Source organism: Phlebotomus papatasi, chromosome 1 (genome assembly GCF_024763615.1).
Source record: "Phlebotomus papatasi isolate M1 chromosome 1, Ppap_2.1, whole genome shotgun sequence".
Taxonomy (NCBI): Eukaryota; Metazoa; Arthropoda; class Insecta; order Diptera; family Psychodidae; genus Phlebotomus; species Phlebotomus papatasi.
In genome coordinates, this window is record NC_077222.1 from 61,795,727 (window position 1) to 61,819,505 (window position 23,779).

A 23,779-nucleotide genomic window follows, 5' to 3' on the forward strand; every position below is an offset into this window, starting at 1 on the left:
CACATGTCTTTGCTTTTCATTCATCATGTTAAAAACGCTCTACAACTGTACAAATTGTAAATGTTTGTGTATGGAATTCCGGGAAGGAGGCAAAGAGACACGTGAGAAAAGAGCAGGACAAGGATGGGTATCCTACTGCGGAGTCAAGTAGTAATTTGCCTGTGGAGCCGCATGGGCCTCTTTGATAGCATAGTAGATATTTTTCCGAGTATCTGTCACCACTTCACGCACCATTGACGTGAAGAAGGCAGCATGTTTTGGCTTTTCCGCATACCTTTCGTACTGATCCAGTGAATCCTGCAGCTTCAGCGTCAGATCGTAATTCTTGCGTACGACTTCAAGAATCTGATCTTCGCTGGGCGTCGAAATGTTCTGTGAATCCAACCATTCTTTGATCTTAATCTGGAAGTGCTTAATGATCGCCAGGATATTCACGAGGGATTGAAGCAGCTTCAGCACGTCATCCTTGTACTCGCAATCAGGTATTGTGGTGTACCTCAGTACTGTAAATTGAAATTTCCATAAGGTCTTTTAGAAAAAAGTTAATTTTTTTTTATGTTATAATTTACCATTTAAATTACGCTTAATTTACAAAAACTTAAAAAAAAATGAAATTTAATTAATGATTAAACAAGAAAGTCAGAATAAGACCAAGATGGATAGCAAAAATTAAATCTAGCAAAATTTAAGAAGAAAAACAGCTTATTGTAGGTGAGATTCTTAAGGTAAGCAAACTCGAGCTGCATGCAAAATCAATTTAGAACTAAAGATGAGAGAGCCTGTACAATTATGCCGAAGTAATCATCAAAATCGGTTGAGCACGCGTCGAGATAATTGAGGTTATGTGATATTGAAATGGGTTTTCGACTGTGGCGCCTCTGGTGTTGGTTCTACGAAGTTCAAATGTTCTAGAAAGTTGTAGCATTTGGTGAAGTCTTTCGTTTAAGCCAGAGGTGTGCAAGAACCGTTTGAAACCGAATAAACGTCAAATAAAACATGCACATCAATGGTCAAAACGCTACCAGAGCAAACTTATTTTGACGTTTATTCGGGTTCCAACGGTTCTTGCACACCTCTGAAGCCCTCACTCATCAAAATCAATCTAATAGAACCGGAGATATGATTTCTTGAATTTCGTGAACTTTGACCCCTCATATCTCCGGTTCTATTGTAACCATAGCGAACCCACACCACTTTTTGTAAAATTTCATAGCCTAGACAACAACATTCTAAAATTTAATCAACTTGTACAGTGGAGTTTAAATTTTGACGCTATCGCAGCGTCACCTGTGATGACTTTTTGAACTTCCATCTGAAAGTACTCATCGAGACGAAACCAAAAAGCTAAAATTTAGGTCGATATGTTAATTAGAACCGGAGATAGAGGCCGGTCAATATTCGAACTTTGACCCCTTATAGCTGGGGTCAGGAGTTATGGATCGACTTAAGTATTTTTTTGTTTGGTAGGTATAATCAGCGGCTACAACATAGGGGAAACTGGGGCACAACCAAACACGGGGTAGCACCAAACGCTGCAATTTTTTAATAGGATATTCGACTTCAGAGCATAAGACTTATACAAATTTTTAGGCATTATAGGGATGCTTGTCCACTGAAGAAATGGTTGAGATAGTTCAAATAGTTTAGAAATAAAAATTAGTGTTTGGTGCTACCCCGTGTTTGGTGGTGCCCCAGTTTCCCCTACTAAAATTTGAGCTCGATGAACAATGGAATTTTTGAGTTATTTAACTTAGTACAGTAGACTCTCTCTCAATCGGGCATATGGGGCAAAATGTCATCCAAATTTTCAAGAAATTTGGGCGTCAAAGCCATTGTAAATTCCACAAAAAACGCTCAATTATAGAGAATCACGATAAAATAAGATGAACTACAGCGAATTTGAGCGAATTTGCTTTATAATTAAACGTGAAAATTTCCAACAAAATTTTTCGCCCAATTGAAAAAGAGCCGATTGAGCGAGAGTCTACTGTAAATTGAAAAATCTTCTTTTTAATAATAGCGCCCCTAGCGGTAGTTTTATAAACTTGCGATGTTAGAAAGAAAGTGAAATTTCATGAGAGCTTTCCAAAACGCCCTCATTTTTAAAATTCTGACAAGGGTCATCAAATTCTGATTGGCTTCACATTAAGAACATAGACAGGGATGGGCATCATAAGGATTGTGTCATACTGAAAAAGTGCTAATTTTTTTTCCTTTTAAAAAAAGCACTTAGAATGATTTCATAAACTGTATATGATAAAGAAAGTCTTAGAACCAACAGGAGCAGCGGTAGCGGAGCGAGCTAGCGGATGGTGTTTAGGGTAGAGTCAGTACTTGTTCGCCAGTAAGCCCTTTTTCGCCACCTAAATGAAAATCACATTTTAAAGAGAATTATGAGTTCGTGATACGACGAAATGAGTGTTATTTCGTGACCTCTAGCCTAAAGAATCAGAAAACCATATCTGGTGCTCCATCGACTAGATTATTTGCAAGTTAATTAAAGAAATTCTCGACAAAATGAGCAGTCACCAAAAAAGTATGGAGTTCTTAATAAACTTGTCAACGCTCAAAGAAAATGTTTTGCATTATTTTATGTTTTAGCTGTACAGCATTTAATATTTTTTCACTGAAGGTCAATTTGTTATTAACTAAAATTTATTCTAATATCATTTTTAATAACGTTTTCCCAAAAAAATAAAGAAATTTGGATGTGGTGAAATAGTGCTTACTTTTTTCGGCAGTGTAAGTACTTTTCGCCACTCATTTTTCCAAGCATTTTACAAGTGGCGCTCCTCGCGGAATTTAGTTGAAACAGGCGTAATTTTCAATTGCTTTTTTGTCGCAAATAAAAAATGTGCAAAAAATCATTCGAAACACTCTAAAAATTGTCTAATATTGGTGTTAAATAAGAAAAGTACTGTGCCGTGTACTTTTGGGAGTTTTCGAAAGCTGCTGTTTCTTTTAAAATCAATTGAAAACAAGTGGCGAAAAAGTGCTTACACAATGGCGAAAAAGTGTTTACAAAGTGGCGAAAAGTACTGAAACATGCATTGTTGCAGAAAATGTACTTTATCAACCAGATACTCAAAAGTTCCCGGAAAGTCTCCTGGTTCAATAGAGAGACAATGCTTCAAAGCACCTACACACAAAATTTCATTTTATTTCGACAAAAAGTATAAGAATCACAAGGGTATCAAACCTTAAGGTGGCGAAAAGTACTTACTCTACCCTATAACGCAAAGGTCTCGAGTTCGATTCTTGCTTTGGGCCGTTTTATTGTTTATTTTTTTATCCTATTATTTTTTAAAATCAGAAATACATTTTTTATCGTTTTCTTTTTATCAATGACCGTTTTTTTTTCATTGATATAGTAATATTTGCTTTGCACTGTAATATATTCCTAATTACGCTAAGCCGTCTCTCGGCTAATCCACAGGTCTGTCAAGGCCCTAAGGGCCTAAATAGACTCAAGCTGATCCTCGAGAATATTTAGCCTGTAAAATGCGGTGGTAAAGGATTAGGTAAAGGAAATGTATGCAAAGGGGCTTCTAATTGATGTTCCTAAGCCCTCAGTGTATGACAGTTTGGGATAAATTTTTACTGTCAAATTTTACAGGCTAAACATTCTCGAGGATCAGCCTGGGTCTATTTGGGCCCTGAGGAAGGGTGGGAGTAGAGGGTCAATGCTTAAAGTTACAATTTTCATTTTTGCCGTAAACCGGAAGTCGATATCTATCTCTCTTAATTTAAGTGATATTAAGCTCCGAAGAGCGGCCAACCGGCTGCGAACAAATAAAATATTCATGTTCAGGAAGTAGCCAAAACACATTTTGGTAAAGTTTGGGCCCGATCGGAGGACATGAAATTTTGGTAGGATTTATAGTAAGTGAGATTGTTAAAAATCTCACCTAAGAGGCCCCCCAGAGTAACTTCGACTTTCGAAAATTCTATATCGAAATGGTTTTCGAACATAGGTGTCCAAGGACGAAGTATTCACCTTGACTAACGAAAACGAAAAAACATGGTTTTAAGGAAAAATGAGGGGGGGTAAGGGGAAAAAGGAAAAAACGTATGGAGATAATGGTCATTTATGAGGGGGCACCGATGACCGAAAGTGGATATCCCTTACCGTTTGTGCTCCAGGAGGGGAATTCTGTAACGCTCTGGAAATGCCATATGAAAAATTGGGTTTGAATCTCAGGAGATCTTTTTCGAAAATGCGATTCTGTAGCCGTGGCATTGCCATTTCAGCTCACGTGACATTGTCAGAAGTCACATATTTGAGGTTTCTGGCAATTCAAATGACAATGAATTTTGTTAAACAAATCAACCAAGACGTAGGGGGAGGCTTTGAACTTTCGCACACAAAAATGATGTTCAAGTTCAGTGATTTTTTCTGATTACCATGCAAACCGTATGGATTCTCCAACTATGCCAAAAAAATGTCTTACTTATAAGGTTCATAATCCCACCAAACAAAATCCCAGGAAATCCTTAGATTTTCCTCCAGAGGAAAATGAAAATTGAATGGCGATTTGTCCGATAGATGAATCAAGTTTCTATTATCGCACACGATTCACGCCATCATTGAACACCCCATTTTCACCGTAAATTTTGCACCGGACACTAAAAGTTGCACATCATTGTTTAAAGGGAACTCTAATCTACTTGATTAAACCATTTTTATAAGGAATAAAACATTTTAATATCACTTTTTTGGAACTTTTATGAGAGATGTTTTATTGACATTAAAAACCATTTTTTTGCTTGATTCTACGAGAATTTCACTCCGGAAACGGTTAAATCTGATGAATACTTTCTTGAAAAGTCCAAATATCACCAAATTTACACGAATCAATAAGTTTTTAAAGCTAAAAATTGACTAAAACTTTGCAAGCGAGAAGACCACACAAGATTCCACCATTCCTCCACGGAGCCGGATATGCACAAAAACCTTTGAATGCGCATCATTGAAGATTTCCCTGTTCCTGCAGCTGCAGGAATCGGGATTTAGCACAGATATTGAGCTTCAGCAGGTGAACAAGCTAAAATTTTCACAAAACATCTTCTTACGGACAATTTCTTTTCTTTGACATGAAAAACAACACAATAGTGAGGTTATGTCAAAGATTGTCAAAAACCAGTTGTAAACTGTGTGAGCTTATTGTAGATGTGATTCTTTCATTGCACATTCAGTTTGTGCAAGCTTGAAAAATATTTTTATATCAAAGAAATGCAAAATTGCTTAATAATTACTCAACTGCAACCTATTTGAGTCAAATTACTTCTTGTTTATCAACTTTACGATTTTTAAGTTTTCCTTTTTAGTGGTGGATCAAATCGGTAGATTACAATAGATGTGAATATGAGGGATCGCATCTAAAATGAAGTTTCTTGGAAAATGTGAGAGAAGCCATGTCTTCTATGTGCGATCGATGAATCTGAGTCAAGTTTGTGAATTTTGTTCCACCCACAAAAAGTGCCTGTTCAGCCTAAAAGATTTTTACTTAAATCTGATTCCTAATAACCCTTCTACCCTGTGTGATAGTAGTTTTTCAGAAAAGTGATATTAATTGTGCACAATCGTATGAAATATTGCACAGCAAAATTACAGTTTTGGACCTGTTTTTAATTTTTGTTTCCTAAAACTAGGGGAAAAGGATTAGACTCCCAATTTTTTCAGGAAAGGTGTGATTTAAGACTAGCTACTAAAATATATAGCCATCAGTGAAAGTTATAAAGTAATACCGGAGAAATTCGAAGTGTCCGATGGTAGCGTATGTGCGAAACATCAAAGCCTCCCCCTACTGTATTTTCATAAAATCATCAAGTAAAGAAATTTCATTAAAAATTCAATGAATTGCATTTTCGAACCCATATGATATGACAAAAAAGCTCGAATGGCATTGTCAGGTTTCGAACTCACGCGTAATAATGCCACGAAAATTACAGAATTCCCCTACTGGATGGTTATTTGGAAAGATCTTGTTAAATACTAATTTTGCCAAAATATTAATTTAAAATGATCATGGCTAGGGGCGCTAAAATCGAAAAATCAACTGTTGAAAATTCGATGTCGAATATCTTGAAACTGCTATTTTCAATTTGAATGAAGTGTTAGTATGTTGTAGCTGAGGTCGAGACCTTTCTAATGAAGGGTCATACTTTCTCCTCGCTCTACCCTGACCCGAGCTACAAATAAAAATAACTTGGCCAAACTATATTTTTGGTGTTTATTAAATTAACTGATTTCTGAGGTTGAGGCCTATCCAACGATAAGTCGCACCCTTTCCAAAGAACCTCTATTTGCTCCTACCCTTATACGGGCTTTAGACCTGAGGCTTAGCCATATGGCTTAACTTCTCTAATATCTTATCAGTGAAGATTTTTTGGAAAATTTTGACTTAGGATTGGATTATTAAGGGCAAATGACCTATTACATTTTGAAAAATCAATAAAATCGGTTGCAGTTTAAGGTTTTGAGACCCTTGGGAACTGGGCTATACCTCTAGTCTGAATACGGTCTTATACGGGCTTTAGACCTGAGGCTTAGCCATATGGCTTAAATCCTCTAATTCTTTATCAGGCAATATTTTGGAAGAAATTGTTACTCCGGATTGGATATTGAAGACAAATTATCCATTATATTTTGAAATATCAACAAAATTGTTATTTAGATTTTTGAGGCTTTCGGGAACTGGCCTAAACCTCCAGTCTGAAGCCGGTATTACCATGTCGAAATTGACCGGACTCTATCTCTAACGTACACTGAGAAAAAAAAGAGGCTGCGATTAACTTTTTTCGTCATAACTTTAACACTTTTTGGGTGTAAAAATATATCAACATTTTTTAATGTTAATTTAACATCTTTTAAGGGTAAAATCAACATGAAAGTAGGGTAACTTTAACCCATAATACACCTAAAAAGGGTAATATTTACACCATTTTCGGATCAATACTGCAGGGTAAAATAAACATTTCCGGAATGTTATTTTAACTTTTTCGGATTTCTTTCAGTGTATATAAACCGATTTCAATGATTTTTTAAAATTTTTCTTGGCCTGCTGTGCACAAACTTTTTAAAAGAAAATTACCAGTGTTAAGCCCAGATAAGCTTGTTGTAGATGAGATTCTGTTGCACTTGGAAATTGTAGGCAACTTCAGTGTTTTTATTTTTTTTACTGAAAAAAATCTGGTAAATGGACTCACCCATTGCATGAATCTCGCTGAAGACCTTCTCTTCCCGATTGAGTTCGTAGTAGAGCTCATCGTAGCTGTTGGTAGTGGCGAGGAATGTGTCGCCGTACGTGATAAAAAGGTTGAAGATATTGACAATTTGGATAGCAAGGTGAAAGATGTTGCACTTCTTCACCAGATTCTGCTCCTGTCCCACGAGAAACTTCAGCAGACCTATCAGTGCTGACCAGAGCTCCTTCCACGGATACACCAGGCGCACGCGACAGCGTTTCTGGTAGCACAGCACACGATGGATGATCCCCACGCAGAGCAGGTACAGTTCCATGGGGAATTTCTTCATGAGGTGCGACACTATGAACTCCACCAGGAGATCTGGCAGGGAAGACAGATTCTGTGAGAATGGACAGCGCAGGGGGGACATGGGCAGGGAATGGGTTCAGAGGGAGAACCAATCTCACCTAAGAGTGTGGCAGCAAGTGGTTGGGACTTGGAAATTCTCTCTCCAGGCAGTTTTCTGTGTCTCATCTGGGCCCGATGGATGAGAACTTTGAAAGTGAGATTGACATCGTGCATCATGGAATTGGCATACTGATCCTCAGAGATGCACGTGAGGATCAGGAAGCAGAGCTTCAGATTGATGGTGGAGGACTCATTTTTGTGGTCCTGCATCACAATGGAGCAGTACTGAAAGACAGCCACGAGGAGATTTGTGGGGAACTGCGTGACGTCAATGATGGGAGCTGCAGCGAGGTCTGGAACAGGTTGACTAGCATTTAGGGTATTACTGGGCGATGGTGGTGCTGAAGATTCAGCCTGACTGTGTGCCAGGGTTGGGATGAAGTTCCTATTGAGGTGCACAGCCTCGTACAGGGCCAGCAGAAGGGCATTGTTAGCACGGATCTGTTGCACTTTATCACAGCCTTCGTCCGATACAAACATATTGCCCACGATGTTGGACAGTGACGAGAACCAAGATGATGACTGGGCTTCAGCCAGATTTTGGGTATATTGTCGGCAGAATTCAATGAGGGACGAGCTAATCACTTGGCCATAGCCATTTAGTGCCAATTCATCTGCCAGTATCGACAGCTGCACGATATAGGGATTGGGTGCTTCGTACTTACGGTAATTGACCAGGAGGGTCAGGAGGATGACAATGTCATGCCCGTGTAGGGCTCTCAAAGGGGGATCACTGAGAATTCTCACAAAAGATTCGAAGATGCTGTTAATCATGATATACTCCAGCAAAACATTCTGACTCACATTGTCCGTTCCAGTGACCAGGACCAGCAAAAGCTTCAAGCACATATCCCTGGGGCAGTCCTCAGTGTCACTGACAAGGAATTCATTGCAGTGATGAACGAGCTTCTTCATTTTCTCTTCTGCCTCCGAAAACCCGACCATTGTGTTGATAATGTCAAATCCAGACTCTGTACCCGAGGAGGACTTCTTGAAGATGGCATAGATCAATGCACAGAGGGTCTGAAGAGAATTGTACACTCTCTTCGGATGATCTGATCCCAGAATGTCTATGCATCGTGTAAACAGTTCATTGATATTCCCACGGATTGCCATCAACTGCTCATTTGTCTGCTTCAGAAGTTCCGCCTCCAGGCTCTCCACATTCGGCTGCAGCAGGAAAAACTCATTCCAGAACTCAGGATTGCTATTGCTAGTGGGATCCTCTCCCCGAAATATCAGTTCATAGATGTAGACAACTTTCTCCTTGGGGCGCTTCGATCCCGATCCACTTCTCTTCCTCGACGTCATCTCGACCACAAACTATTGCACTTCTGGTGGTCAGAGAGGTCAATTTCTCGGGAAATGAAGGTGAAAAATGCAAAAATAGTACGGAATAGGTTAGAGATTTTCGCCAGAATGACGACGTCGATGCCCAATTTCGAAAAAGAAAGTGCGACATATATGAATTTAAATTCGACATTTCGATTTTTCTTTCGCAACGGTCTTTTATTTTTGACTTCAAAAAATTGGAAAAATTTATTAGGTTTTTCTTTTAATATAATTTTGTAAATATTATATATTACAATAAAAAAAAATCGTGAATTGATATTTTGGTGCATTCCCACATTCCCCAGTTTTTTAGGTCTATTTTGTGGTTAAAAACAGGAAGTATAGCGCGGAAGAGACAGACTCCTTCAGCAATAATGGCAAAATAATAATAATAAATAAATGGAAACTAAAAATAAATTCAACAAAAACCAAGATTTAGCTCATTTGTAGAGTACTTTCATTAAAAAAAACCCTACACTGTTGTTTGTTTGTTGAATGTTTATTTTTTGTTAGGGGAGGGTGGGGCAGTTCACCCCTAAATTGCAAAATGGATTTTGGGACTATTTTGCAAAAAGGTGATGAACAGAAGTAAAACTTTGTATATTCTGTGAATTACAGTTGTGTTTAGGGTTAATAAAAATAGTAACAATAATCCTTTAATTTCATTAGTCTATTGTGGAGTAATTCATATCACTTGAAAGGCAGAATGTGTGAAAGTCCCCCATAGCGGGGCACTTTCAAGACAAATATGAGGCAATTTTTGAGAAAAATAAAACGTGTTTATAGAAAACTTGCGATACCAGAATTGATTAAAATTACTATTTTAAAGTCTTCAAAGACTCTAAAACCTAAAAATATAATCTAACAAGAACTTTATAACAGAATTTTAACACTAATTAATCTTACAGAGAAAATAAAATATCGCTAGAGATTTCCAAGCCTATTTCTCATTAATTGGGCAGTTTTCTTTGAATTTTTATACGATTGAAATGTCTTTTGTAGTGCTAAGCTAATTCTGTACATTGTTGAGCCATTATATCGCTTTAGAACATGTCTTTTTTAGTATAACAGTTTTATAATAGTATTTTAAAGTCTTGAATTTTTATAATACTAAAAAAATTTACAATATCTTGCTGAAAACATTCTGAAAATATATTAAAACAATTAAATTCATCATTTTTAAGCACTTAAATATCACTGAAAGATTATTTTTTTAAATTTTTATTATGAACTTTTAGGAAATACTACTTTCCATAATTTCGAACTTTATCGACAAAACAGCTACAAAACGTTTTCAATGATCATTTTAAGTTAATTTTAATTAAAAAAGTAAATTGTTAGACACTGGAAACTTCTCAGTGTGCTTGCATGAAACTGCCCCTCACGCACTTTCGAAACTCAAATGAAAATTGTCAGAACCGTCTTAGATTACATTTAACGCTAAGTGTCTTATAATAATCATAAAACCACTGGTAATTTAATACAATTATGTTACTTCGATAGATAAGTTCAATAGTTCAGAAATTGTTGAAAATAAAACATTACAAAAAGTTTCATTTTGATGCAGTTTTATAAAATCAATTACAGAATTCAAACGCGAAGTGTCACGAAATAAATTATTTTTATGAATATGGATCTCAGTTATCTCTTCAATAACATAAAGGTTTTATCCCATTACTTTCAAAGGGATAAAAAGAATATGCAAAAATTGAAACTGCCCCGTCGTTAAACTGCCCCACCCTCCCCTAAATCTCTTAATAAGTAATCTCTTATGCTTTCCTCCAAGCTTTCCAAGAAGCCTAAAATCATTCAATAAAAAAATATTTTATGATAAATATTTCAAAGAAAAATCAAAAAATTTTAAATTCAAATTAGTTATTTTTTGTAAGGATTTTGAAGAAACTTTTTGCCAAAAAGCTACACTGTCGTTTTAGATGAGTTCTTTTATTTAATTACTCAAAGCTTTTCACATCTGCCTTAAGCTTTCCAAAAGGCCCAGAATCATTCAATTGGATTTATTAATGTGTAATGTGTATTATTTAATTTATTATTATTATTATTTATTATGTTTATTATTATTATTATTTAATGATTTAGTTTTAATTGATGTTTTCAAAAGTTGCACAAAACTTGATAATTAAAACTTCAAGTTCAAATTTGCTTTTTTAGAAGAATTTTGAGGAAGGTTTTGTCCTTTTTGTCAATTTCCTTAACCACGCAGGGGTTAAATGATCGAGGCTTGACGCGATTTTACCCCCTGAATTCAACTGAAAATCGAATTTTCACACATTCCGAGTTACAGCACTTCGAGGTCTCTTGTAAAGAATCTCAGCTACCATAAGCTTATCTGGTCTTATCACTGGCCATCTTCTATTTCAAATAGTTTAAGTACAGAAGTCAACATTCGAATCCCTTTCATTCTCACGTATTTTGCATATGACTATCTCATTCTTTCGCATACCAAATTCGATTGAGCTAAATTAAATTTGGAGTAATGTTTAAAAGAAGAAGAGTGCGAGGGAATGAGATAGACATATCGTCGCTTGCCGCAGCAACTGTGCTAACTGCATTTGATTTGTGTCAGCATTCGTTGTAAGCAACGTATCGCTGCGCGGCGTTTGCAACGATTGCAGACACAAAGCAGATGCAGTTAGCACAGTTGCTGAGGCAACCGACGATATGCAAAGCATATGAAAAAGAAAAGGATTGGAATTTCGGCTTCATGAAATTTTTCTGATCTAAAAGGTGTGCCGGAGCCATTACCCCCAAAATTCAACTCACAATCGAATTTTCACGCATTCCGAGTTGCACGCATTTTGAGGCCGCCTGTAAAAAATCTCAGCTACCATAAGCTTATCTGGGCTTATCACTGGTCATTTTCTATTTTAAAGAGTCTGAGTGGGGAAGGCCAACAAGAGAAAGAAATGTTCATTGAAATCGGTGAATAAACATTAGATATAGACATAGACATAGTAAGGGTCGGGGTACAGTGGGTTGGGGTAGAGACGGATGGCACCCATCGTTAGAAAGATCTTGATCTCAGATATAATATATACTAAAACTTTGTCAAAATCGCTTCAGAGACACCAAAAATGCAGTCCGGCCAAGACATTTTCGATTATAGCTCGTGTCAGGGAACATCGAGGGAGGAGTGCGACCCACTGTTGGAAAGGTCTCGACCTCAGCTACAACATACTAAAATTTAAAAAAAACATAATCTAATTTTCGAAATATTCGAAATTGAAATTTCGAAAATTGTTTTTTTTTTCGATTAATCGGACCTTCGATTAAATCGGATGACATTGGGGTGTAATAAGGCTTTAGTACTTCACGAGAGCTTTCCAAAACACCAAAATTTCTCGAATTCCGATAATTAGAATCGGAGATATGGCCATTTGAAAATTAAATTTTTGACCCCTTCTAGCTCGGGTCAAGGGGGTCGGGCGGTCTTATTTTTTTTATCGAAAGCTTTTAAGCTTAGCTAACTAAAATTAAAGAAAAAGCATCGTCTGGTTTTCGATTAATCGATTAATCAAAAATCGATTTTTCGATTAATCAATCCTTAGATTTAGTCGGATGAAATTGGCGTGTCACAAAGGGTGTAGTACTCCACGAGGGCTTTCCAAAACACCGAAATTTTTCCAAATCCGATAATTAGAAGCGGATATATGACCATTTGGTGGTCGGAGGGTGTTAAGTTTGGTATCGATCGAAAGCTCTTAGGTCCAGCTATAACATACTAAAATTTGAGATCGGTAGATGCCATAGGGGCTGAGTTATTGAAAAAAAAAACAAAATTTAGGGATATTCCAAAATGGCGGAATGAGGGGGTTGGGGGTGAATCTGACATCACCTACTTCTAGCCACCCATCGACATTTAACCTTTTCCGAAAACCGCTTGTCGATATCTCTTTCCGTTCTCTCTCCAGAAGTCGAAATGTAACGGACGGGACGGTACGGGACGTCCACGAAAATCGATTTTTGGCGCATTCGTGATCTATGAGTGTCAAAACATGTAAATCCAAAATTTGGGCCCGATCTGACGAGGTCGGATTTCATCTGTGACTACAAAAGCCCAAAAGCTGAGATTGTAAAGAATCTCAGCTAAAAAAGTTCATTGACATTGATTAATAAACGTTAAAGTTCGGTCTATTTTGTTAAAGTAAGGGTGAGGCTGTATGGGCTGCATTATGGCCTCTACACACTAGGGACATTTATGTCCATATTGAAAAGTTTTTCCTGAATTTACTGAATTGAATGTCCATATTGAATTTACTTCAATATGGACATAAATTTCTCTACTGTGTACAGGCCATTATACCCATATTACAAAATTGATAAAATTAGACCGAACATGAGAGAAAGAATGTTACGATCGTTACAATCCCAAGTAATCCTTCTAAATCGCCTCAGATGAAGCGAAAGTTATGAATTTTTCATAACTTTAAACAGAAATATTTAACAATACAAAACATACATATTTTCTAAATTATGCTTCAGTTTTTATTATTCTCTATTAAAATTTTCCTAATTTTCTGGTTTACAGCGTGTGATATCAGATACGAGATAGTTGCTCAAAATTTGTCAAAGTCTTGTCCTTCATCACATGATCAACCTCCGTGATACTCAATGTTAGTCCATCGTGCTCTGAACATTTAATTCCCGTAAAGTTATTCCATCGCCCTCTATAACCGTATTCACAGAAGTATGATCCATTTACTGCAATTCTAAATCCACGTTCCCCAAAACCAAAAGCAATTTTAAAGGGACGATTTAGCTCAAAAGGAAATCCTCCATATTTGTCTTCATCATTGTAGTTAAACCTACATAAAAGAAAATTAATGATCAGTTAGGGAATAATGTTGCTATTTTAATAAAAATTGGATTTTTTTTAGCATTTGATTATTCTCAAATGCCACTACATTATCGACTTTTCTGTTGGTTTCTGTCATGATTATTTAGTGATTTTACAAACACGGCGAAGATTGGGGAACGTCGATAATGCACAAACACTTGAGAACAGTGAAGTGCTAAAAAAACATGTTCATTTTTCATTGGAATAGCACTATGGAGCCACATATGTGGAATTTGTTTAAGAAGAAAACTTACTCCATTTTGCTATTAACGGTATGATTCCTGGCTACTTCACGACTGTAAAATCTCACATTGAAATGGAGTCCCTGTTTCTCAGAATGTCCTTCAAGGAAACGTATGACAAAATGGCCTTTCGGATTCCCTAGGGCTATGCCCGTTACAACAACAACATGACCAAAGTTGTAAATAGTCGGCAAATCATTGGAAAAGGAGTACCACGGTGATCGAACTTGAACAGCAGGATAAGGTGATGGATAGACCTTACGATGATCCACTTGGCGAATGTACTCAACATCCTGAAGCACTTGAAGTACAGCGATGCTTCTGTACGGTGCACGGAACATGAATTCAGTGAAAGGAACATCATTCAGGGAAATATGGAAGCGATCCACTCCAACTAATACATAAATTTTAAATTCTTGTCCAGCGACCAGAGGATTTTTTACATTGTTGTATCCTGGCGATGTCTCCTCTGCACCAAAACATTGCCCTACTCTATTATTCCTCACAACCACATTAGCTCGGAATCTTGCAGAGATATGCAGAGGAATATCTCCAAGGTTTTTGCCGGTAGCCAGGTTAAAAACCACACGATCGGCTGTGCCAGTTGACTTACCACATACAAAAAATGCATGTCCAAACTCCACAGGACAGGCCAATTGACCAGAGAATGAGGTAGTCATCTTCCTGATAGTTTTTACTACTAGATTCACAGAGGTTCTTTTGTATGTCTTTGGCGACTTTTCTAGAATCCACGCAGCAACTAATTTGAAAACTATTGGAAAATTGGCTATTTATATACCTACCACACTAATTCACTTATCAATTTTATCTTTGCAGCTTATCTTTATAAATTGAGATAGGGTCGGAGGAACGTCTGTTCGACAGGGAACCCCTATTGACACTTTTGTCAAAATATTGAAAATTATTTAATGTATTTAGTAAAATATAAGTAATATAACGTTTTTTTGTAATATACCTTTTACTATAAACAGAGATGTTCAAGTTTCGTATCCCAAATGGTACAGAGTAGGGTGTCAATAGGTGCTGACACGAGTTCTTAAAGTGTCAATAGACGTTCCTTTCACCCTATTGCCGCAATTTTTATGAATTGATTGTTGAGTGTTCCAAGAAGAAAATGATTATAGATAAACTTAATCCACTTCACATTTTTTGTGCGAAATTTATCATGTTTGTTTTTTTTTACCATTAGTAACAAGAACCATGTAATATAGTTTTTCTAAATTTTAAAACTTATAATTTTTTCAATTCAGTTGATTTAGTACTCTTCAAGAAGTGCTAAACTGAAACTAAGAATCTTAGATCATTGCTACATGCCCTGATTTGTCTCTCATAGGGGAAAGTGCTCTACCTTCAGATGAGTCAAACTTCGGACAAAATCTTTTTTTTTTAATATGTCCCTACGGTCCCTTACGGTTTGATACTGCTAACTGCCGCGGTTATTTCTCTAGCAATGATGCCTCACAGATTTCTCATAAATCACAAATATTGGAGAACTGTTACCGAGGAACCTTTAGATTGGGGCACCTTAAAATAGGAGACCAATATTTTATTTCACAGATGCCTCAATAATTAAAAGGTACCCCACTTCTCCCTATAAAATAAAGTTCTAAAACTAAATAATCTAACGAAACTTTATTTATGGTGTTTTTTTTTAAAGAAAAATGAAAATGTTTTTTAGCACATGACTTCTGCAATATCGACTTTTCTTTGTGTTGGTTCCTGTCTTGAATGTTTACCGCAGTCTTGGCGTGTTCTAAAACCACCAAACAGTCGTGACATGAACCAATACAAAGACATGTCGATTATGTAAAAGAACTTTAGAACAGTAAAGTGCTAAAAAACATGTTCATTTTTCATTGGAATATAGCTACATTACCAGAAATAAAATTACCTTGCTAATACTGAACAGATTGAGCCATTCTCAATAGATCAATACTTCTGTGTAAATATAAAAGCCGGTTTGAATTAATTTGTTCAAGTACCATACGTACACACTTTAAAGTTTCTGTTTTTTGCTTCCTGAATCAGCAGCAAGAGACACTTATGCGAGCTTTACTCGCTTTACCCCTTTACACACTTCAATTTTATGCTTTTGACTCTTTTGACATTTAAAATTTATTATAAGTTTGCAGAATTGTTGATGAAATATATTTTAAATTATAAATCTCAATTTAATAATTTATTCTTATAATTCTTATAGAATTTTAATGTAGAAAAAATATTTAGGGGAGACTGGGGTAAAAGTCACAAATCGAAAAATTCAAAATTCAATATCTTCCAAGGTAAAAAAAATCGATACCTGAGAATAAGAAAAGAACAACTCGCGAATGGCCAACTTTACAGGAGAGCGATTTAAAGCTGAGATTTGCATTTGCTAATAAATCAATTAATTTAACTTCACTTTTCTAATATTGTACATCAAACGAAAGGATTCTATAATAGCTATCTTAATTCCATAAAATTTTCACAAAATAATGTGTATTTTAATAACTATTACAATATTTTCCGAGTTGTAACATATTTTTCCTCAGCTGTCATATCAAAAACTCAGGATAAGACCCAAACAACTCGAGTTTTCCCACGCTGCCAAAAGACCCGGCTGGTCACGCATCACTTGTCAAAATTGTTTCGATATCATTCCCCATACACATCACTATCTATGTATACTAATCCATCGCGGCCATTGCTCTGAACCACCACGTGTTTTTAATCACTGTGACAGATTCATTGACAATTTCCCATTAGGTATAAACTATACCTATAAACACATTATCCTCATAGAAAATTCGATTAAATCGATATTTCGATTACCGCACTTTAAAGGGTTTTCTCGATGTACTGCCGACAGGAAAGCGAAGTACGCATGAAAAGCGTGAGAGGCGCTCGTCGTCCATTTTGTTCTTGGCGTAAAGCGCTCGCTTTGTATGACGCCAACGAAATCAGTAGCCATTTTTTAAGAGACATCCACGCAATAGTGCAACTTTAAAACCCGAGACAAAAAATCACGTAGATTACCAAGTTGGCATACTATGCTAGTTCAGATATTCTTAACAAAAAAGCAAATTTTTAATAGTTTTTCAATTCACAAGACTTCCACAGCAGTTATAGGACTTATAAATTAATTTTTTAATATATATTTTCCTATTTTCTTGTGGTTTTTGTATAAATTTTCTGAAAATTGGCAGAAAATGCCAAAGTGATTTTTCACAGATTATCGTAACAAAAAGCTAATTTCAATTGAATTTTCTTTTTCTAGCAATTTGGTAAGGATTATACAACTAATATTCGTCTGTACAATTTTTAAATTCTCATTTGTAATTTGTGAATTTTAGATTTTTTTTTGTAAAATTCCAACAGGAATTCGGGAAAGAAGAACAACTCATAAAATGCATTTTCATCTTATTTTTCTTTACTATACCATTACAAGTCTAGTCCAGTTACACATTTGAGGTCACTGGCAATTTAAATGACAATGATTTTTATTAAACAAATCAAACAAAAATCACTGAATTGAAGAGAGATTTCATTAAAAAATCAATTAATTGTATTTTCGAACACATGTGATTATGAGAACAAAAGTTCGATTGGTACGGGAAACCATTCAATGGATGACGTCCCGTTAAATAAAGAGAAGAAGAAAGTTCGGTTAGCATTGATGGGTTTCTAACTCACGCGTGACAATTCCACACAGAATTCCCCCTGTGGGAACTGTAGTGAGGGGAGATGTCGATCAGTTGGTGTGTGTCTAGGATGAGGAACTGGAAGAGGAAGAAGAAGAAGAAGAAGTGAAGTGTGGAATGGCGGCTAATTATACGAAAGAACATGTAGAAGACTTTCATGTGAAAATTGATTAATAAAAAGATATAATTATCGAACTAAGAGGAAGTGTTTCAGTGAAGTAGGATTCCCAGGGCGGGTAACCATACCAACTAGAAAAAAAAGCAACTATATATATATATATATATATATATATATATATATATATAATGCAACTATAAAATTGCATCGCGAAACCCGAGAAACCAGAAACCCTTGTTAGAACAAATGGGAATGAGTTACCCCTTGATAATAATAGATAATAATAGCATTTTACATCTATTTCGTATTCAATTTCCACTTTTTAGTTTTTGATCCATTTTTTTTAATTTTATAGAAGATTTATTAACTATTATTAACTATATTAGTTATTAACTAGTTATTACCAATTTGAAGACTATACATATTTGCAGCCAAATAATAGCTTATCCATTGTCGTGAAATCAGCCGGGATACTTTTGACAAGCAAAATGATGACGTCACACGGTCGAGTTATGCGGCTCTTACCCTGACTGAATTGAAAAATGAGTGAGATTTTGCTTTTTTAGAAAAAGCACTATAACTTTGGGAATAATTTATTTTCCAGTATAATATTCACAGGGGAATTAGAGGGTGTCAAGGAGTACCCGAAAAGCGAAAAAAACGAATTTCGCAAAAAATCGAGTTGTTTTTTTCTTATTCTCAGGTATCGAAATAGCGGCTCAAATTTTTTTCTATAGATAGCCGCCATAGACCTTCTTAAATGTCGTAAGTTTCTTAGAATTCGAACAAGAAATTTAGAAAATAAAAAATGTCGAAATTTTTAGTTCTATTTTTGAAATATTTTCCTTGCAGAAGATAACAATTATTAGGGTAAATTAAGCTAATTCAAAACCTGTTCCGAATAGAAATTTTTCGCTACTCCAAAAGGAAGCGTCATTGTTTTCATGATAAATACAGTACTAAATTATTATATTTATATATTTTCTATACCACAGTTTCATTATTTAGTTAATTTTGCTCCAAATAAAGCGAAAATCCATTCATATTCACAAATTTTAATTTGTTAATTTCTTAGAAAAATTAAAAGTGTACCTTTTCGCCATCGTATTTTTCATCGATCGACCATGTTTTCCAATGAAAAATACAATGAAGTGACTGTTGTTTATTCGTTTTGTTTAACATTTATGTCATATTTCTGGCTAATTTCAGTTAAAATATATTTTTCAAAATATATCTAAAGAATTTTCACTAAAAAGTAGCATTCTAGAAGAATCAAGGAGCAAATTTATGTAATTCTCTTCAGAAAAATATGAACTTATTGTGTTGAATCTTCGGTGAAAGTTAAAGCGTCTGGAAATAGTTTTGAATTAGGACATTTACCCTACCTATTTATGTTCCAAAATTGATGCACTGGCGAATATTTTATAAATCATTTGGATTCTTTGAATACGAATCCGCTATCTATTTTAGAATTTCACAAAGGTTCTTTTATCCAGAAATCCTTTTATTAAAAATGGCCACTTGGGGTAAAAAGTAACAAAAGGCATAGAGCAAAAAGTAACAAAAAGCGAAGCAATTTCTGTTGTCTCACGGCGAAAAGAAACGTAATTACCATGTCTCGCAGCATGTTGTTTGCATTGGTCAAACGATTTGCAGTCTTTTGTGTTTTTTTCTAAAATAGCTTGAAAAACGCTTTCCTCGTTTTCTCACTTTTCTCGCAAAGAAAACGGTGTTTTACAAAGGTGTAGATGAATAAATTTTCTATATGAAAATATGTCCTCCAGGTATTTTTTCAAATTTACGGAAACCCGTAAACAAAATTACCTTTTAGAAATCGGCTCGATAAACGTATTTCCTTACAAAATAGAGGAATATTACTTTCACAAAGTTGTAGAGCGGTAAATTTCCTATAAAACTGCGCTAATTAGAAATTTTTGAAGCGATCGAGTAGCTTGTAAAAAAATAAAATATCCGTTTTGTGACTTTTTGCCCCAGTCTTCCCTATAGTGAAGAACATCGTCTCCTCATTGTTCTCCTCACAAAACTACATTACTGAAAAGAATTCCAATTAATTAAGTCTTCAGATTTTATGATTTTTGTTCCTAGAAAATGTAAAATCTAAGCTTGTTCTTATTAATCGACCGGATGGATTACTAAGAGTGTGTGTCACACCGAACGCCTGAGATTTTTCTTTTATTTGGAAGACAAGAAAAGTGTTGTTTTTAGACCTTAAAAATAAAAACATTGTAGAATAGGGAATTAATTTTCTGAATTATGATATAGTTTTATTATTTACCACCGATCTATAAAAAAAATTGCATTTTCTAGTTTACGGTTAACTTTACATGATTTCAGAAGCGAGATAACTGCTCAAAATTCATCAAAGTCCTGTCGTGCTTTACATGATCCACCTCCATGATGCTCAGTATTAATTCATTATGCTCTGAACATTTAATTCCTGTAAAGTTATTCCATCGTCCTCTATAACCGTATTCACAGAAGTATGATCCATTTACTGCAATTCTAAATCCACGTTCCCCAAAACCAAAAGCAATTTTAAAGGGACGATTTAGCTCAAAAGGAAATCCTCCATGTCTCTCTTCATCATTCGGATTGAATCTATAGAACAGATAATTGACAAAGCGATAGAGAATCAAAAGAACTTTGTATAATTTCATTGAGAAAACTCACTCCATTGCACTGTTAACCGTGTGATTCCTGGCAACTTCGCGTTGAGAAAATCTCACATTGAAATGGAGTCCCTGTTTCTGGGTGTGACCTTCTAGGAAGCGTATGATAAAGTGTCCCTGATGATTTCCCAGGGCAATGCCCGTAACAACAACAACATGACCAGCTTTATAGGCAATCGGCAGATCATTAGAAAAAGTGCACCATTTTAAACGAACTTGAAGAGTTGGATACGGTGATGGATAGGCCTTACGATGGTCCACTTGCCGAATGTACTCAACATCCTGAAGCACTTGAAGTACAGAGATACGATTGGGAGGTGCACGAAACATAAATTCCGCGAAAGGTTCATCATTCAGGGAAATATGGAAGCGATCCGCTCCAACTAATACATAAATTTTAAATTCCTGTCCAGCAACCAGAGGATTCCTTACATTGTTGAATCCTGGAGTTTTGTCCTCTACAGCGAATATTGGCCCTGTTTTGCTATTTCTCACCACTATATTCTCTCGAAATCTCACAGAGATATGCAGAGGAATCTCTCCAAGGTGTTTGTGTGCGGCTAGATTAACATCTAAACGATTTGCTGCGCTAGTTGTTTTACCGAATACAAGAAATATATGCCCGAACTCCACAGGACAGGCCAATTGACCAGAAAATGAAGTTGTCATCTTCCTGTTATTAACTTCACTACTTGATCCACCTCCCATTCACCGAGACTCTTTTGTATGACTAAATTGGTGACTCTTTTGAGTCCAGAGCCATTGAAAAATTTTGGCCAATTTGCTATTTATATACTTCGCTAATCCACTTTATCAATTTTACCTACTGCGGCTTATCTTTGTAAGGTCATTTCACACACTATGGTCATTTTCGTCAATGGTTGTGGTAATGCAAGAACAAAAAGACATAGATTCACTAAAGTTAAAAATAGTTAAAGTTGGTACATTAGAAATACCTTTACTTTTAGTTCTAAAAATTCTCTTTTAGGTTTAAAGCGATATCAATATTACCACAAACTTTTTGTTTAAATATTTATACTTACATATAAAAGCAATTTTTTGTTACATTCGTAATTTAGTATCAATGAATACATTTATATATAATGTACGATATACTTCCAATGATCCTAACTTCTCTTTTCAAGAATTTTATCGTTAAGAAGATAATAAGTCATCCCATCAAGCAACTGTTTCATGTATTTAAAGGATATTTAAGGATTTATAAGGAAAATATAGAAAATTTAATGGAAGAGTTAGAAGTTCCTCGAGAAATCGTTTCTGGACACTAATAGCCTACAACAATGTAGAGTTAGAGAGATAACGCGAGTTTAAACAAATAACACTTACCTACAAACAATCATTCATGTAATAAGACAAATATTTTACTTAGTCAACAAATATAGTGATTAAACCTACTCTTATGCTAGCTGATTCAAAAAAGTTCTTTTTTGATGATTCAACTAATTTTAAAGCGATAAAAAATCACAATGATAAAAACACGTCAATAAAAATTTCACGAATTTCCATTCCCTTTTGTTTTTCTTAGAATAACACAAGTACTTCTTGTGTGTAGATACAAACAAATTTAAGCTAATTAGAGTCGTTAAGGATTTCTCATTTGAGGTGAAAATCGCGAGTAATGAGGAGAATTAACAATTTCCTTCTCAAAACTATATTGTTAGCAGGAGCTAAATAAGAGCTTAAACTGCCAAGTCTTCTAATATTTTGGGAATTGCAATAAATAACGTTTTTATTAATATGAGGGCTTTCCCCATTTGAAAAATCACCTTTGCATAATTTGCACTTTAGAAAAATATACAAATTTGAGTTTAAAAACTGGTTGGGAACTTTATAAAAATTTAAAATCATTGAGATGACGAATAAATCATTGTTCAACTCTTTGTGAGTGTTATCTGCTATCTGAAATGCTCTTTCATTATCTAAAAGAAAGTAATAAAAATCTAGCTGATATGATTTGTGGGAAATTTTGAAATGTTTTGTCACAGAGAAATGAAACACGTATGCATAGTGATTAATGCAGCAAGAAAATTTTGAAGATACGAATTTCACAAATGGATAAATAGTAATTTAAATCATTCATATTAAATAAACTAATATCAAATAATTGGTAGTAAAACAATATCCACATGTAATTAAATATTTAATCTCATAAAATGTTCAAGTAAATATTTATTGTTAAACCTACAAAACAATCAAAGTTCTACCCATTCCGAGAATAAGATAGTATACTAAAATACTACTTCTTTACCTCAGTTTAATTATTTACCGTCGTTGCGGGTGACTTTGCACTCGGGGGGTGACTTTGCACTCGGGGGGTGACTTTGCACTCTGCTGTTTGTGAGACTTTGAACAATTCTAGCACTTATTGATAGTCTTCGCCGATCCGGTCTACCATGTCAAAGTATATAGGGATATGTTAAGTACCAAGTAAGGCACAATGATCCTCAAAAGGATTCTTGTAGTTTCAGTAATAGTCAATGAAATCCTAGTATAGGTATTTTGTCAAAAAACAACTCCGCGAAAAAGTTATCTGAAGATGCAATTCCAAAATCGATTTCAGAGAAGTAAATTGCCCAAATCTATTCTAAATTTATCTGGCTAGAATAATCCACTTCGATTTTGTTCATTATTTTTAGTAAATTCCTTTTTTTCACTATAGTCTTCCTAAGAACGCATGATTTGTATTATAAAATTGCATATAATGGACTTTCTTAAGCTTTATTATAGAAGTATTTGACCAAAAATTATCCAATTTTTTTTATGACCTAAGAAAAAATGACCGAGATCTACAAGATGGTGTGGTCGCCATCTTGATTTGACGATTCTGTCCGCCATTTTGAATAACTGTCAAAACAAAAAACTTAACCGATTGAGCTGAAATTTTAGTATGTTCTGGCTGATGTCAAGACCTTTTCAGAACATATATGAAATCCGACCTAGGTCAAGCGATTGTCTGGATACTGGGGCTCTAAGTTCAAAATTTTGACATTTTCATTAATACAGAACTACGGAGAGCTTCTTTTATCGAAACCATCACAAAAAAGGCAGTATTATCGTTAGGTGATGAGATCTAAATAACAAACAAAAAGAAAAGTAATGTTTTTCTTTATAACAGCATATTATTTGAAGATCTGAAAAACTTTTGCAAAGATGAAGAAATAAAA

General features: G+C 35.2%; 3 protein-coding genes across 3 annotated transcripts; all 3 read right to left on the bottom strand.

Moving 5' to 3' along the window:
* Positions 1–8: 8 nt before the first annotated feature.
* On the bottom strand, positions 9–9,094 carry LOC129809595 (armadillo-like helical domain-containing protein 3). The gene is made up of 3 exons (XM_055859547.1): positions 7,656–9,094; positions 7,210–7,569; positions 9–503 (listed from the first exon to the last, which is right to left on the bottom strand). The coding sequence occupies exons 1-3, from the start codon at positions 8,965–8,967 to the stop codon at positions 133–135; spliced, it is 2,043 nt and encodes a 680-aa protein (XP_055715522.1). The 5' UTR covers positions 8,968–9,094; the 3' UTR covers positions 9–132.
* Positions 9,095–13,468: 4,374 nt separating this feature from the next.
* LOC129809598 (uncharacterized) lies at positions 13,469–14,861 on the bottom strand. Its single transcript, XM_055859550.1, has 2 exons — positions 14,098–14,861; positions 13,469–13,811 (listed from the first exon to the last, which is right to left on the bottom strand). The coding sequence occupies exons 1-2, from the start codon at positions 14,763–14,765 to the stop codon at positions 13,544–13,546; spliced, it is 936 nt and encodes a 311-aa protein (XP_055715525.1). The 5' UTR covers positions 14,766–14,861; the 3' UTR covers positions 13,469–13,543.
* Positions 14,862–20,167: 5,306 nt separating this feature from the next.
* Positions 20,168–21,437, bottom strand: LOC129809599 (galectin-9-like). Its single transcript, XM_055859551.1, has 2 exons — positions 20,596–21,437; positions 20,168–20,523 (listed from the first exon to the last, which is right to left on the bottom strand). The coding sequence occupies exons 1-2, from the start codon at positions 21,300–21,302 to the stop codon at positions 20,256–20,258; spliced, it is 975 nt and encodes a 324-aa protein (XP_055715526.1). The 5' UTR covers positions 21,303–21,437; the 3' UTR covers positions 20,168–20,255.
* Positions 21,438–23,779: the final 2,342 nt, after the last annotated feature.